At 37.2% G+C, this 17,959-nt stretch overlaps 1 protein-coding gene across 21 annotated transcripts in view; it reads left to right on the top strand.

Moving 5' to 3' along the window:
* The window catches only part of LOC126481406 (sex determination protein fruitless-like), a 417,410-nt gene that overhangs the window by 135,921 nt on the left and 263,530 nt on the right, over positions 1–17,959 (top strand). Inside the window, exon 6 of one of the 21 annotated variants that reach the window (XR_007587569.1) lies at positions 10,038–10,175. The exons of 19 other annotated variants lie outside the window; for them this stretch is intronic. Coding sequence is in view for 1 of the 2 variants with exons in the window: in XM_050105178.1 (XP_049961135.1) it covers positions 10,038–10,315 (278 nt within the window). In the remaining variant the exon portion in view is untranslated. Of the gene's footprint in view, positions 1–10,037; positions 10,599–17,959 lie in introns of those variants that run through there. One more of the 21 variants, XM_050105178.1, reaches the window with a different exon arrangement.

Raw genomic sequence — 17,959 nt, 5'->3', positions numbered from 1 at the left:
CCTGGTACATGTCCATCCTGCACACACAGAAACCGGTGGTGAGGTAGACACATCTCCACTCTCTCACCTTAAAATATTGGGTGTTCGAGACGGTGGGAAGCCGAGTGTCTCTAGAATTTACACCGAAATTCTTGAGGCACTACAGATCCCTCCCCTTAGCTCGAACACGCGATATTTTATACGTAATTATCATGTACAGTAAGGACACATAGGATAACACTTCATCTTTCAACAATATACCTTTTCTGTCAATAATAGTGAATATGCCTGTTCTCATTACTTCTCTCTCTCTCTCTCTCTCTCTCTCTCTCTCTCTCTCTCTCTCTCTCTGTCTCTCTCCCTCTCTCTTTCTTACTTCAATTTAAGACATGACTCTTTCAATCCCTGTTGGAGTTAGCTCTTTTCAATTCTCTGACAATTCGTGAGTAACCAATTTTTGTTTTCTGCCTTTTTCCAATCATAAATTCCAGGTGTACCTAACTCATGAATACTCTACTGCTTTGGTCTTATTTCCCGTACTACTTTTTCTAAAGTGTGTACTTATTCATTACTTATTGTAATCTGGAGGAACTCTGGATAAAATAAGTGTTCCTTTCTTCTGACACTTGTAAATCTAAAATGTAAAAATGCTAGTGCTGCATAGAATTCAAACCTTCCAGACTCATTTCTTTAAACATGTGATTTCTGTCGCGATACTGCCCTTTTTCCCTTTAGGAACAGTACCTATATCTTACCTGCGCTGATATTAGGAGTACCCTTTCTGCTTCCGTTTTGGTAGGTATCCCCCTTTCTTATTCCTATCCTTCTATGGTACAGGTCAGTCCCCTTCTTGGTGCCCCTGTCTGCACAATATATGTCAGCCTTTCATAGGTCTGCCTATCCGCCCTTTTTCTCATCCAATAAATGTTGAGTGCGCTCTCCGGGCCCTAGCATACATCTTTATGTATACTATTCTTAAGTATTCTCTGATAAAATTACAAATCTACTTTACACCTCAACTCCACTTTCCAAAACTCCATCTAAGACCCTACAGTCCTCTTTCACTCCTCACTCATACTATATAAACATGTATTATGCCTACACATAGTAGATGCCATGTCTGTCTACCTGTATTTATCAACTCCCAGTAGATACTATGCCTTTTCTCAAAAGACTAGCATGACTAACTTCAATTAACTTATCCCTGTTTTATACTTATTGCCCCAGTTCTCCTGCTCCTGCTTCTCTAGGCACATGCATTGATTGTTATTCTCCTATCTTTATATATATATATATATATATATATATATATATATATATATATATATATATATATATATATATATGAGAGTGATAAAAAAATAACGATGCAAAACCATCACATATCAACAATGTAATATGTGCATCTACTCAGATGTACATATGACTTTATTCACCTACATCCCTTGGCAGTTTGGACATCGCTTCAGTTTTCTAATCCGTAATTTTCATGTTTGTGGTTTCTCTTTGTGTGTATGTCTATGTGTGTTTGTGCAGCCTCATTCTTCGGCCTACTTATGTGAAATAAGTTGTAGGTTCTTTGTAACCACGGAAAAAGAGAAGGACTTCTGCAATAGAAGTATATGAATATGGAAAGAGGGAATGATAGTTAGGTACTCAGATGAGAAGTAAGAAAAGAAAAAGTAGAAATGGTTGCTAAGATCAAAGAAGAGAAAGAAGATAGCCCCAAAGACGGGAAACCCTTTCCATCCCCCTTCCCCAGGATCCCTACTTCGCTGGGACTTGAGTGAGAAGCCGGAGGAGGTATGATGTTAAACATCTCCTACAGAACGGACATTCTCACCTTCACCTTTGAAGTCCCAGAAGAAAAATCTTAACTACCCCTATGGAATGGCAAATGGTGAAGAACCAGTCACACTTGTCTGCGAGGGTTGTCTGAAAGGAGTGGTGGGTGTTAAGTGTTAGTCGTGCTTGTACGTACACTACCCACCCCTTCCAAAATTAATATAAACCCTCCCCTATACATCACATCTCATAAAAGGTATAAAATGTTTTATAAAAAATAGAAAATTATACGCTATGATAACATAGTTGTTTAGTCATTCAGTTTACACTATACTTTTATACATACATAAAATCCTCTATTTAGTTTATGTTGTCTCGATATCACTGTGTTTAAATAGTGTCATCATATTGTACTTCCCACTAATATAACATTCTATTCGTTTCACTTCGTGTCTAGCGATCACTGTTCATCCGTGATTCTCTTAAATTGGTCTCACTCTTGTAGTCATTACTAACTATGATAGTCTAATTACTAACATGATAGGATAGTTTAAGAATTCAAGAATAGATTACAGAGTAGTTTAAGATTTGAAGGGAATTCGATGCAGGAAAAATAATACAGAAGAAACACCGAAAACAGCTAGGGATCCAACGGTCATCACTCTGCCCGTTAACACAGAACGTTAACATCCCTGGGAGACAGATGTGACTCCGCCCAGATCCCATGGATCTGACAGTAACCTCACTTGAGCAAGTGCAAACGAGTACTTCTCGTTAAATTTCCTGCGATAGCCTCCCCATGACAAAAGAATCACCACTTTACTAGGAAACACAACATTAGGCAAAGTTATTCTATTTTCTGCTTCGTCATGGACAAGTTTGAATTCTTTACACAAGTCATCCATAACCTTGCTAGCATCATTAAGTTTGTAAAAAGCAATTGTTGAAATGTTTCCGGAGATTATATTCTCAGTAACTTCTCAATCTTTAATTAGTTCAGATGGTTCCGCCAAACTACTTGCATTTATAATGTCAAAATTGGCTATTTTCCTTCAAAACTTCGTCCTATTTTATCTACTTGTGAGCTAACAACGCATGTAGTAACACCTGGGATTTTTGACTAAATAATCGACATTACTTCCTTAGGTCGATCTGTGCACTCTTTGAAAGTATTCATTTCCTGTCTTATGGAATTAAATTTAACATTACATACATTTGTACAAAATTTTAATTTTTCTCTAAATTCAGATTCTACATTATTATATTTATCTTCAATGTCAAATTGTAATTTTTTAATTAAATCTTGAAGTTGCTCATCCTGTCTCTGGTTAAATTCAGTAAATAGTTGATTAACATGAGTATTCAAAGTACTAGTGAGTTCGCTCTTTAAATCTAACTTCAGATTTTCTACCTTATTATTTAAAGAGCCACATCCAGTCTTTAATAAAACTGTATTTGCTGCTTCACTGTTCAAGGTTTCACTTTGATTACTTAAAATTTCACTCTGAGCATCTAATTTTTCACTTAAGAGTGGCTGAATCAGCCATCTGGTCATCCAACTTAACATTCAGCTGAGTATTTTGATTTATTTACTGCACTATGCATTTCGAGCCCTGGAGGCTCATCTTCAGGTGCTTATTAGTGATTTACATCAGGTATTTTTTTTTAAGTTGTTTGCCTGATTATATGATGTCTGCTATTGTAGGTTGTCCGCTGTTTGTACTACTATAGATTTGATTTCTCAGGAAAAAATAAACTTTTAAAGGTGTAGAAAAAATTGTGGCTGTTAAACTCTGTTTGTTCATTCAACAAGTTTTCGGAATATTTTTCTTTGTGTAGCATTATTTCTAACTGTTCTAGTAGATTAAGTTTTTTACTGTTGGGTTCTGTGTGAAGTACAGTTAGGCTGTTGTGGATGTCGTCAAGTCTGTGTTTATTAATATACATGTGGTTAGCTATTGTCGATTTTTCAAAATGGTTTAGTCGAAAGGCGTCGGTGTGTTCTTTATACCGTGTGTGGAAGGTTCTTCCAGTTTTTCTGATGTAAATGCAGGGCAACTGTTACATTGTAATTTATATATTCCACTGTGTTGTATTATTGGTTTGTTTGTGTTCACTGTGTGAGGTAAGTGGTATCTCAAGTTTGCTGTTTGTGGAGAAAGATATTTTAATATTGGTTTTTTTGAATAAGTTAGCTATTTTTTGTGATGCTGTGCCTAAGTATGGAATGCTTGTGAAGATTTGTTTTGTGTCGGTAGTTTTCTTTCCAGTGCTTTTGTGAGTGATGTTGGTCTGAATTTTTCTAGATAGTTTATCAATTGATTTTACAGAGTAACCATTATTTACTGCAATTGTTTTGATAGTATCTATTTCTTGTGCTAGTGCTTTGGGTTTTAAAGGTAATGTATGTGCCCTCTTCAACATTGATCTAAATGCAGCATACTTATGTGTGTTCGGGTGGTATGAAGATTCATGTATTATGATGTAGGTTGGTTATCGGTAAATGTACAAGTTATGTTCTTGTTGTTCATTCACAATTGTGGGGTCTAAGAAATTTGTGGATTGATTTGTTTCATGCTCTGTTGTGAACTTTATTTTATTGTGGAGTGAGTTGAATGATGTGAGGAGTTCTTCAAGTTCATCTTTAGTGCCATCAAATAAGAGTAGTGTGTCATCTACATATCTCTTGTAATACACAATTTTTTGAACAAGTTTATTTTCTCCTTTTAAAAACTTATTCTCTAAGTGGTTGATGAAAATGTCAGCTAGGAAACTTGACATGCAGTAACCCATAACTAAGCCTTCTTTCTGTTGATAGATTTTATTATTAAATTAAAAGTAGTTGTGGGACAGTACTAGTTCAAGTAGATCTACCAACTCTGTAATCTCTGGTATGGTTAGTTTTTTGTGTGTGACGAGGTTTTTTATAATAATTTCAATTGTCTCTTTAACAGGTACATTTGTGAACAGGTTGATAATATCAAATGAGGCAAATCTAGCTTCTCCGGGGATTTTTACATCTTTGATGAATGTTGTTAACTCATGTGCATTTTTTATTGTGTATGTGGTTACAAAAGTGTAAAATTCTCTGAGGATATTTTTTAACAACTGTGAAAGTTTATATGCAGGTGTGTTCTTGGAGTTAACAATTGGTGTAATTGGAGAGTTCTTGTTATGGATCTTTGGCTGTGCTCTGAGTTTGGGGGCAGTGGGATTCATTAATGTGCAACTTTTTATTTGTTTATCAGACAGTAGGAAGTTACATTGGTTAAGCATTTTCTTCAGTTTTTTCTGAAACTTAGTGGTTGCATCATGGTTCAGTTCAGTAATGTTTCATTTCAGTAATGTTATTTTCTGAGAAAAAATTAAGAGTTTTAGTAATGTAATCATTTTTATAAAGGATGACTGTGGAATTTCTTTTATCTGATTTCACAACGAGAGCATCATGTTCATTGAGTTTGTGTTTCAGTTGTTTCAACACTTTGTTTTCTTCAAAAGTTTTGTTGGAGTGTTGTTTTGCTTTCTTCTTCTCTTTCTGGATAATTTCATTAACATTATGTGCTAAGACAATCTGCTCATTGTGGTTCAGGTTGGCCATATCTGCAGCTTTCTTTGTATCAACTATGAGGTTTTTTAAATTATGATGATTAAATTTTGGTTTAATATTGCGTTTAAGACCGTTGTCCAGTGAAGCTTGTTCTGTGTTTGTGAAGCTAATGTTTGTTTCGTTGATAACTCTTTCATGAAAAGTCTGTGTTTTAGAAGTTACATTATTATGGGCACTGTCATATTTTTCTTTAACTAATCATACCAGAGATTACAGAGTTGGTAGATCTACTTGAACTAGTACTGTCCCACAACTACTTTTCATTTAATAATAAAATCTATCAACAGAAAGAAGGCTTAGTTATGGGTAACTGCATGTCAAGTTTCCTAGCTGGCATTTTCATCAACCACTTAGAGAATAAGTTCTTCAAAGGAGAAAATAAACTTGTTCAAAAATTGTGTATTACAAAAGACATGTAGATGACACACTACTCTTATTTGATGGCACTAAAGATGAACTTGAAGAACTCCTCACATCATTCAGCTCACTCCACAATAAAATAAATCAATCCACAAATTTCTTAGACCCCACAATTGTGAATGAACAACAAGAACATAACTTGTACATTTACCGATAACCAACCTACATCATATAATACATGAATCTTCATACCACCCGAACACACATAAGTATGCTGCATTTAGATCAATGTTGAAGAGGGCACATACATTACCTTTAAAACCCAAAGCACTAGCACAAGAAATAGATACTATCAAAACAATTGCAGTAAATAATGGTTACTCTGTAAAATCAATTGATAAACTATCTAGAAAAATTCAGACCAACATCACTCACAAAAACACTGGAAAGAAAACTACCGACACTAAACAAATCTTCACAAGCATTCCATACTTAGGCACAGTATCACAAAAAATAGCTAACTTATTTAAAAAAAAAAAAGATATTTTAATATCTTTCTCCACAAACAGCAAACTTGGATACCACTTACCTCACACAGTGAACACAAACAAACCAATAACACAACCCAGTGGAATATATAAAATACAATGTAACAGTTGCCCTGCATTTTACATCGGAAAAACTGGAAGAACCTTCCGCACACGGTATAAGGAACACACCGACGCCTTTCGACTAAACCATTTTGAAAAATCGACAATAGCTAACCACATGTATATTAATAAACACAGACTTGACGACATCCACAACAGCCTAACTGTACTTCACACAGAATCCAACAGTAAAAAACTTAATCTACTAGAACAGTTATCTTCTGTGAAATACGAAAATCGATTATATTTAGAAGTAGAGCATCTGTATGAATGAGAATCTTTGGCATTATTACGTTCTGCTACTACAGTGTGCAAAAAAGTGTGTGACTATGTATGTACTGCAAAATTAAAGATGTGTATTGTGTATACCAACTGCACCACAGAAGCAGACATCATACAATTTTAAACTGTAAGTTAGTTTCATATTAGTAATGCTGTTAAACTTATTTCTACAATATACCATGTTGTAACACAAAAATGTAATATCAACAGGCAAACAACTAAAAAAAAAAAACCTGATGTAAATCACTAAAAAGCACCTGAAGATGAGCCTCCAGGGCTCGAAATGCATAGTGCAGTAAAGAAACACAACTTGTAACTGAAGGCGGTTTGTTCTTCATTTTCCGAAAGTAAAACAGTCGTGGACGAAACACTGGAAAACAATGGATAAAATTGAGTATTTTGAGCTTCTAAATTTTTACTTAGAGTAGTAATTCGAGCATTTGACTCTTTTTCTCACTGATTCTAACTTTAGACTTAGTTCTTTGATTAAATTTGCTACTTCAGCCCAGTCTGGCATTTCCTTATTCACTGTCATAGCTACGGCTGGTTTTGCTAGTTGCTGTTCTTGATGCATAACTTTATTAATTTTAGGCGTAGTAATCATCTAAAAGAAAACTCGCCACTGAGTACAATAACTACACTAACAATTGATCATTCAACATTTTCTTCACGTTTACCAAACGATTATTGTTTTTGCTCACCCAGCGTAGATTTCTAGCCGCGTTGGTAAGCGGATGTGTAATCAGCGCCAGTTGACAGCACTGGCACCAGCAGCATCAAATGTCGGTTTCAGCGTCGGCGGCGGCGAGCAGACACGGAGTCAGCACCAGTGAGCAGCAGCTGGTGCAGTCGGCGTCAGTGGCTGGTTACTGCATCGGCATCGGTGCATTGTACGTGTGTGAAAACTGCTTACTGTCCACACCCAGTCTTCTTAGTCGAAAGGTTGAGGTCTTCTCTCCAGTTTTTTCTTTTTCGCTATACTTTCTCACGTCTTTTACTATGTTGCACTCGCCTCTTTCTTCCATTGGTTTATTGAACTCGATACAATTACTGGAAACAGTTCTCACATCTTGTTAGACCTGGTTGCTACGGCAAGTCATGATATCTTCTTCCCGTTTCTGTCTTAAAATTCCTGTTTTCTTCGTGTCCTGTCACTTGGAGTGCCACGTTCTAATGGTTTCTGATGGCACGAGACAGTGTGGTACTGGGTTGCAATACTCTCATGTCTCTTGCAGTTGACTTATGTATTGTGTGCAGACGATCTTCTTCTCAGGTCAGACGGCTGCGTCAATCTTCACAAACTCTTCTTCTCCGAAGACTATAGCTGGTTAAAGGAATTTCAAAATAGACTACTTTTCTACTCTTGAAATTATTCTGCACTCTCAGGATACTTTTTGTTCAACTCTGTTGTATTTTCATCTCCACAGTAAAACAACTTCACAAGTTTCACATAGCGTTCAACTCTCGCATGTCAACCCTGTCTTGGACCAACAGATACTAAGAGCTACAATTACAATATGTTTGGTTTAATAACTACTATAAAACCAGTTCTTGCTTCTAGAAAGTCCAACACCAGAAAATCAAATGTAAGTGTCCTTAGTTAAATACATAATTCATTTGTTCACAACAAATAAAGTTGTTACACAATCAAGGAAGAAAACGTGCTTGCTCCTTGTACTGGACATACAGCTTCTATGGCGCGAGCGGCAAACACTTGTCTGCGCCGATCGACCGTCACTATTGCAGTATCCTCCCGATACATGTCCATCCTGCAACCACAGAAACCAGTGGCGGGGTAGACACATCTCCACACTCTCACCCTCATACTTAAAATATTGTGAGTTTGAGATGGTGGAAAGCTGAGTGTCTCTAGAACTTTCACCGAAATTCTCGAGGCACTACAAATGTACACCAATGAAGGCAAGACAGAGATGCTACTCGTGTATGGATAACATAAAAAGTTAACAGAACAATAGTTGCAATAATGTTTTCATGTGTACAGCACAGGTACAAGTAGTACAATCTTATAGTACTTTCGGCGGCTTCGTGTGTGCACGAGTTCTATGAAATTGTAAAGCCTTTTGTTATAACACCTCATTGTCTGAAGTGTAAAAAGAATTAGAAAGAGCGGTTCTTCTCAGAATATTGCTGTGTATAGGGTTCCTCTCCCTGAGTAGCATTATGCTTACCTTCAGCCACAATAAAAGATAAGTAATGGTGATTTAGTTTTTATCAGTGGTTGCCTTTACTTACATGCCATATCATTGAAAAGTACTAATGTACTGTACTACATGTACTCATATTGTGTATAAGAAAATATTATTGGAATTACTATTCTGCCAGCTTACATTGTCCTTTCATGAGTAGCATTTTTATCTTCTCGTCCTTGCTGTACATTGAACTGACACAAACCTTCAACTGAAGATGTTGACTGAATGGCCAGTGTGTTTCCATTTGTGCACTGACAGTCAGCAAGTGGATGAGTGCTAGTGTACTGTGATAGTACCGGAGTGTCAAAGTCAGTCCTGTTTTACATTTTTAATAGTGTCATACTTACGTGACTGGTACATTGCAATGTGTTTTTGAACAGGTGTTAAAGATAGGAAGTGGATTACCAAATCAAAAAATTTGGAGTGCTTTTTAAAAAAGACGTACTGCTGTTCATATGTTTGTAATGAACAAACTTACAAGAAAGGCAGTCATGCTGGTTAATGTCCTTATGGTAGCTAAATATTATTTGCTTAGTAAATTTTTGTTTTACTCCTGGGGTTGTCAAAATAAATGGGACACCCTGTATTAATGTGTAAATGTATTGTCAGTGCCCTCAAGAAAAAATATTAGTAGTAGTAGTAGTAGTAGTAGTAGTAGTAGTAGTAATAATAATAATTGACCTGCTTCTTGTATAATCCCCCCAGCTGATGGCCACTTCAATTATGGGCTCATTTTCTTATTATATGTGCCTATAACTTTCTATCTTGATCCAAAGGCTTTATATCATACAGGGTTTCCATCCAATACGATTCGGAGAAAAGTAGTACAGTATGTAAGAAAAACAATGTACAAGGCATATGAAACAGCTCTTATATTCTTTTCCCCTTCTTTGTGTACACTACGTGATGTACATAATCTTGAACTGCAATGTTATCTAATACCCTTACACATATGTCCTTGTATTTTTGTATATAACACTGTAATTCTTATATAACTTCAGTATACTTTATTTAACATCTGTCTATATGCACACTTGCTTCCAAAAGAAGTAAAAGCATTAGCTGATAATTGCACAGTTGCATAAAAAAATAACAACATTATTGACTGGACACAGCATTAGGTCTGGAAGCAGAGGACTGAAAGTTAACCTCTTTTTCTTCCAGGCCGAGTGCGCACACAATACGAAGACAAATTCTGCCCAGATCCCATAGTTGCAGGTGCTTATCGCTGTAAATTGTGCTGCAAAGTGGTTCGTAACAAATGGCACCACCTTAATTCGCACTTCCCTGGAGATCATCGTTGTTGTTATTGTGCAGCCGTTTACACACGAATTGACAAACTAAAAGCCCACTTGCGAAGTGTACATAATGTAGAAATCCAGAAATATATCCGTTGGGGATCAAGTTTCTCTGAGCATATTGTCACATCCTGTAATAGATAAAATGCAGTGAACTACAGTAAATATAATGTGTAATGCCTTTTGTACATAATGCTTTTTCAGTAGCTTTCTAAGGCAGTGTATAATTTGTGATACATTTTGAGTGTGTGTATGTCCATGTTGATAGAGGGGTTTGAATAGTTTTTGTTAGTCAACTGTCTCATTTGAGTGTTCTGATATTGTGAAAACTAGGGAAAAACTTAAGAAGAGAACCGACCAAAGACTGTTTGCAGCATCTTACCTGATTAAAGAAGAGCGTTTAAAATATAAATACATTAAAGTTGTGCAGTTTTAGTATACGTAGAGTAAATAAAATGACATTTTAGAAGTTAACATTATTCGTCTTATTTATGTAGATAATGAACACTGGTTGTAATATACTGACCAAATCTATCACGGTTTTACATTTTTATGTCTCTGTTACAAAGTAACTTTTCGAGAATACCAATGACCAAATCTATTACGGTTTTACATTTTTATGTCTCTGTTAGAAAGTAACTTTTCGAGAAAACCAATCAAAACTCAAGAGAAACTGTTAAAACCATGTGGAAAATGCTACAGTTAAATTGAATTTATTTTAGGCTCCTTCTGATAGAGAAATGCATATGAAGAAGCATGGAGCACACTTGATGCTACTCATACTCCACTTGCCCCACACCTCTCAAAAACAGTCTCTGTTTTATTCTTACTGCATGAAAAAATACAGCAACCAGCTACCTTTTATACACATTTAATTATGCAATGAGCTTTTACTTTGCATCCTGTAATGTTTACCTCAGATTTATGTACATAACAGACAATTTTATTTACACAAGCACTGTTGCAGCACAGCATTCACCATGTTGTTAGATCATATGTTTGTCTGCATTAAAAATTTTTATTTAGTTTTTTGAAGGAAATACACACATGTGTATGAAACATCATGATACTCACTGTGTAATATTCACACCCCCAGGAGAGCCTCAGTGGACTGCGGAAAACAGTTCAATCCAAATGTAATTTTTAAATCTGAAATACTTTTAAAATAAATCTTTCGTCTTTATAAATATTTGGGGATTTGATTTAACACTTAGTTAAATAGAAGCTTTTGCTTTCAGGCTAATAAGCAAAAGCCATTGCACTGAATATATTCTTGTGGGGGAAGACAAGACTCATCTTTCATATAAAACTGCTGCATCGTATAAAATAATGTATTGATGAAAATTTTCTGTAAACAAACATCTTGATAACGACATATGTAATATAACATACAAGAAATGAAATTAAAAAAGGAAATACAGGTGTTCATTAGGCTTTATAACTGTTAATACCACATGTTCTTCCAGTGTTTGGTGATGCACTGTGGGATATCAGTAGACAAGTATGGGAAAGCTATATGAAGATGGATATTGCAAATCCACCATCAGTCGTTCTGTATCTTTAAGTAAGAAGTTGAAGCTGATTTGCGGCTTGGTGCTGTTTTTTAACTAATTTTATAATAGTTAGTTAACATATTGCAGGCAGGCAGTGTAAATGCAATCAATTGTTGTGTACTATGGTTACTGAAATGAGGAAACCGTAATTTCCATCTTGGAATAAGTAGATCACAATTATAATTTTATCTGCTATCTCATTATTTCAAATATAGTGGATAAAGATAACGTCTTAGACCACTGTTTAAAGATAGTGAATTGTTGCATTAATGCAACTGGCTTCCAAAGCTTTGCAAGTTTTGTAGAGTTCTTATTGTCCACTTAACTTACATACTGTTGTAATGTCCACTGTCTTTTCCATTCCGTTTTGATTTCATTGTGCGCAAATAACAGGTAGCACTACTACAGTGGTATGTATCATATTTGACAATGAAGATCGAATGATTGTAATATGGGATATGTTATCTGTTACCCTGTCATTCAGTCTGTGTGAGATGTCACTGAATATTTTTGGACTAAAAATACTAACAATGCTTTTACTGTGACGAATAAAATCGGTTAATTTTCAATGGAGAAGTTACTGAGAATGTGTCTGTTTTGATCTCTTCTGCTCTGACCATACTACCACCAGAGTTAATGTCAGTGTTCTAGGTCTTTTGGTAACAGACAACAACAGTTTCCCATTAAAATCATATATTTCATAATGAGTCAGAGCTTTCAGTTGCATATAGAGGGTTATTCAGCGAAGCTATTTGCCTCAGGTAGTCTCAAAACCAGTTGAGATATCATAATATCCTGTTTTCACGGAGACTGAATGTGAAAAAATTTGTACTAAATGATGCACAGTCTTTGTTAAACCTATATTAATTACAAATGTATTGTTGTTAGCTTCACTCTTTTAAAATGGAGCTGTAGAAGTTTTTGTTTATTTGTAGTATACGTTTCAAAGAGATGAATTCAACCAAATTCCACTCTCTGAAATCTGATATTAGTTGGAAATGAAACTGTCACAACTATCTAATGCAGCCAAGAGAGCAAAATTACAAATTTGGAACTGGTGAAATAAAGTTTAATTTGAAACTGACACAAACTGTACTTGTCCTCAAGTATTTGGAAATGTGCTAACTGCAAGCCAAACAAGATGACCTGTAAAGGTGGCTCACCATTTAATTATGCTAATAGTTCTACAATTGTTTCTGCCAAAGCCTTCAGAAGAATGCCAGTTGTCACAAACTGAATGGATTTATAAAACTGGAAACTCAGTATTATAGATCATTAATTTTATGTGAAGAAAAAACAACACAAGGATTTTAATTTTGAGATACACACGTCTGTTGTAAAATTACAGTAGCAATGACAACAAAAAGTAAATCATAAAATAAACTGGTCATAAACACTTCCATAACATACCATTTATGATAAAAATTGCGTGAAACGCCTATCATCTACTGCAAAACAAATTTGTGGTTCTATGACTCCTGGATAGGTTGAAAACATTGCTTCAGTATCTTTGCTTACACTGCAAAAATTTGAATTTTTAAATCCTCTTGGATCAGTGGAAATTGTGCACAGATTTCATCTTAGGGCTTGGTCAAGAGAAAAAAGGACCCTCTCTTTTGTAATTGATATTACCGTATACACAAATGTGTATTTCATATGTTATGAAATGTTATAGCTGACTGTAAATTATGTTAAAGTGTAGATGACATGACACTGGATAGTAGAGGCACTGCGTTGTTGACAGACACATAAACAGGACTGAAAACTTTGTTAGCTTTTATATGAATTGGTTTGTGAGCTACAGCACACACACACACACACACACACACACACACACACACACACAAAATCCCAACCATACACTTGGCCACTGTCTTCAGCAAATGAGGCCTGACTGCGGAGTGCGACTGCATCTGACATGAGCACCATTCTGCTGAAGTGGATGTTGGGGTAAGGAAGACGTATGGGGCAGAGAAGAGAAGAGGCAGCAGGGTACAACTGGAGGAAAGTGCTTTGCTCCTGTGGGAACATGCAGTGTCATCACGGCCGCAGGGTGGGCTGCTAGGTGCAGAGTCGGGAGGCTGTGCTGAAGTGGGAGTAAGGAAGGGGATGGATACGTTGAGAACAAGGACAAACAAAGGTTGTGGCTTGTGGGAATGGAAGGTATGTTGTCGGAAGAGATCCCACCTGCACAAATGAGCATAGCCGGTGTTGGTAGGAAGAATCCAGTAACCTATAAAATATCATTCATTCCTGTAAACCCTCTGGCCTCAATCTTCACTAGTCTGTGCCCTCTACCTACCTATCCCCTTTACTGCTGCCACTTTAGCACTATACATACCTTCCAACCCACCAATGTTCCTACTAGATTGTCCAATGTAACTACTAGACTGTACTCCGTCCCTACTTGTTTCCTCTCCCATCTCCCATATTCTTGGCCGCCCTCCCCAGCACAGCCTTTCAACTCTGCACCTAGCAGCCCATACTGTCTCCCCATCACATTCCTGCATGCTCCCACTTGCAGTATAGCATCTTCCCCCACCACTACCTTGCTATCCCTTCCCCTCCCCACCCCATGCTGCCTCCTCATCCCCACCACCCTCCCCAGCTCTTGTCAGAAGCAGTCACAGTCCAGCCCCCAACTGCTCAGAAATGGTAGCCATGTGTGTATTTGTGCTTGTGTACTGTTTTGTCCAAAAGCTGAAATATTTAACAGCCCTTTTTTTTATTATGATTGTCTGCCACTTAAAACAAAGTTAAATGGGATATCAACCATAAAGTCCCTATTTCGAAAAAGAAAATAGGCAATGGGCTCTAAACAATGTGGAACATTGCAAGGAACTTGCCAGATATTTCAAAGAATTACATAACTGCTCAAAACCAACACAGAGGTTCCCACCACAAGAACCTGAGGACACTAATTCAAGTTCATTACCACCAGATGAAGAAGAAATTGCCAGTCAGATCAAAAGACTCAAAAACAATTAAGCATTGGAGGAAGAGGAGAGATTAAATCATAGCAAAACTGTTCAAATCAGCAGGCTCAAACACCATAAAGAAATCAACAAAATATTGCAAGACATTTAGAAAACAGAACAAATTCCAGAAGATTCAAAAAATGCATTATTTGCCCATTACACAAGAAGGGAGGCAGAAAATGTGTAAATAACTGCAGGGGAATCTCATTAATATCAGTTGCACACAGAATTCTATCCCAGTGTCTTCTTGACATAGCAAAGAAAGAACCAAAAAATTGAGGTGTATCAGCTCATTTGTGACCAGAGAAAATCTCGAACCTAAAACTAATTCTCAAATCAAAGGATTTACAGCAAAAATTTGGTCTGCACATTTGTTGATTCCAAAGAAACATATGAGCCAACGGCCTTGCCACAATGGTAATACTGGTTCCTGTCAGATCACCAAAGTTAAGCACGTCATGCTGTGCTAGCACCCAGATAGTTGGCCATTCGGTGTGCCGAGTGCTGTTGGCAGGTAGGGTGCACGTAGTCCTTGTGAGGCAAACTGAGGAGAAGTAGTGGTCCGGTCTCGGAAACTGACATATGGCCAGGAGAGCGGTGTGTTGACCATGTGCCCCACCATATCCACATCCAGTGACACCTATGGGCTGAGGATGACATGGAGGCCGATCAGTACCATTGAGCCTTCATGGCCTGTTCGGGAGGAGTTTAGTTAAAGAAATGTATGACTTAGCTGTCTGCGAACCACTCTTCCAAACATTAAAAGAAAACTGTGTAGATCTGAAAGCACTTCCAATCATAAAACAAACACTGAAAGACACAAATTCCAAATTAAATATATAGGGGACATTTCAGAGCCTGTAGAAATCAAAATGGAATTAAGACTACCACATGGGTTATCTCCATTACTTTTCAACTGTGTCCTTGGAGAAGTGATACATAAGAGGGTAATCCCAAAAGTAAGGTCTCCTACATTTTTATAAGTACATAGAGCTGTTTATTTCTACAGTGGTTTACATCAGTTTACAGCTTGAACATTTAGCAATTTTTCAACATAATCACCATTTATGTCGATGCATTTTTGTAGACGCTGTGGCAGTTTTGTATGCCCACGTCATACCAGCTCACTGCCATGCTGTTCAGAAAGTTATGAACCTCTTCTTTTACCTTGTTGATGGAGCTGAATTGCTGGGACCACAATCAATGCTGACAGGTACTGAGAGACTTCGAAAAAACTCAAATGGGCAATTCAGACCCTGAGAAGAGGAATATTGAGTAAGGGCGTACACATTCTCCATGACAACACTCGCCCACACATCGCTTGGCGAACCATTTCTCTCCTGCAACAGTTTCAGTGGAACATAATCACCATCCACCCTATAGTCCTGACTTGGCACCAAGTGATTATCACCTGTTCCGTAGGTTAAAAGAACATTTAGCCGGAAAGCGATTCAGCTCTGACGACGAGGTGAAAGAAGAGGTTCATAACATTCTGAACAGCATGGCAGTGAGTTGGTATGACATGGGCATACAACAACTGCCACAGTGTCTACAAAAATGCATCGACAGAAATGGTGATTATGTTGAAAAATAGCTAAACGTTCAAGCTGTAAACTGATGTAAGCCAATGTAGAAATAAACAGGTCTATGTACATACAAAAAAATAGGAGACCTTACTTTTGAGGTTACCTTCATAAATTACACAAACAGAAAACAATCATCAACAGTCAGACATTTTAGACAGAGGTAAGTTATCTGTAGATTGCTTTGCATTTGCAGACAATTCAGCAGCCTTCACTCACAACATTCGATGAGCCCAGAATCAGATTAAATTCTTTATAGATGGTGCAGAAAAAATCAGTCTCCAGATATCTTTTGAAAAAGGCAGAATACATGATTTGCAACAAACCAGTTCAAAGTTCATTGAGACAGAATATCACAAAATCAAATGAATTCAACAGTATAAATGCAGGGTGTTTCAAAACTCGATGGCAAAACTTCAAGAATGGATTCCTTATATAAAAAGGAGAAGAAGGAAAAATAAAAATGACTATGTCAATATGGGCCCAGAACTGCATAGTTACCAACTTATTTGAGCATGTTACTGTTACGCAATGCGTGTTGACAAATGCTGTTTGCCACAGGAAAATGTGTGATGCCACTTACAAGTGTTACACAATTAAACAAGTTGTGAATCAATGTGATATGGGCCTGAATATCCAATGCAGACGAAGTACAGTTATCACTAGTTAAATATGTAGGTGTTCTGTAGTTAGCAATTGCGGTTTGCAGTATGCTCTGAAGTGATTCATAAGTAGTAGGCTTTAAATGTATCTGCAGCCCTTTGCAAAGTGCATATGGGTAGGTTTGTGATGGCCTGTGGTATACATTCAAGAAATATAAACCAACCAAGAGCTGGTGACCATGCATTGCATGTATGGTTTGGCAGATGACAATGCATAAAGACATGTCACTTGTACCAGGAATGCTACCCATTGTGCAGATTACCAGACCGAAAGACATTTGATGATCTTGGCCTCTGTGAACAAGGGAGTTTCACGTGTCCACAGACAATGGGGCTCGGCTTAGATGTAAAATGCCAGAGGATGAGGAAGATCTACTCAATGCTATGGAGGAAAGTCCTGGGATCAGTACAAGGTGGTTAGGCTTGTAGAGGAATGTGCTGCACATGACAAACTGGTGATATTTATGTGAAAATATGCTCCATCCATACCATCTGCAGCATGTACAAGTCTTGTCTTCTGCAGATTATACTCCAAAGGTAACGTTCTGCCAGTGGTTTCTGCAGCAAAGTATTATGATGCCCAACTTTGCAGCTGTTGCTTTACTCGCTGACATTCATAAGGGCTGGACTCCAGAATTTGCATAACCAGCAAATGTGGGCGGACTCAAATCGCCATACAACTTCCAGTCGTCTCTCCAGCAGAAGTTCCCCATTAACATATGGACAGCCATTGTTGACAATTCCTTGTTGGGATGATGTGACACCCCAGGGAGACTTATTGGACCTAACTACACAGATTTCTTATGTACTGTGTTTCCTGAGTACTTAGAAGACATGCCACTTGGATCCTGTCGACAAATGTATTTCATGCACAACGTTTCATTCACGCATTTCAGTCTATGTGCCTGGAGGCATCTGAATGCACATTTTCCTGAGTGCTGGATAGGTAGAGATGGACCAATTGCTTGGCCACCCTGTTCAACTGACTTAAACCCTCTGGACTTTCACCTGT

This window comes from Schistocerca serialis, chromosome 1, assembly GCF_023864345.2.
Source record: "Schistocerca serialis cubense isolate TAMUIC-IGC-003099 chromosome 1, iqSchSeri2.2, whole genome shotgun sequence".
Lineage (NCBI taxonomy): Eukaryota > Metazoa > Arthropoda > Insecta > Orthoptera > Acrididae > Schistocerca > Schistocerca serialis.
This window is presented reverse-complemented; position numbering and strand designations above follow the sequence as displayed.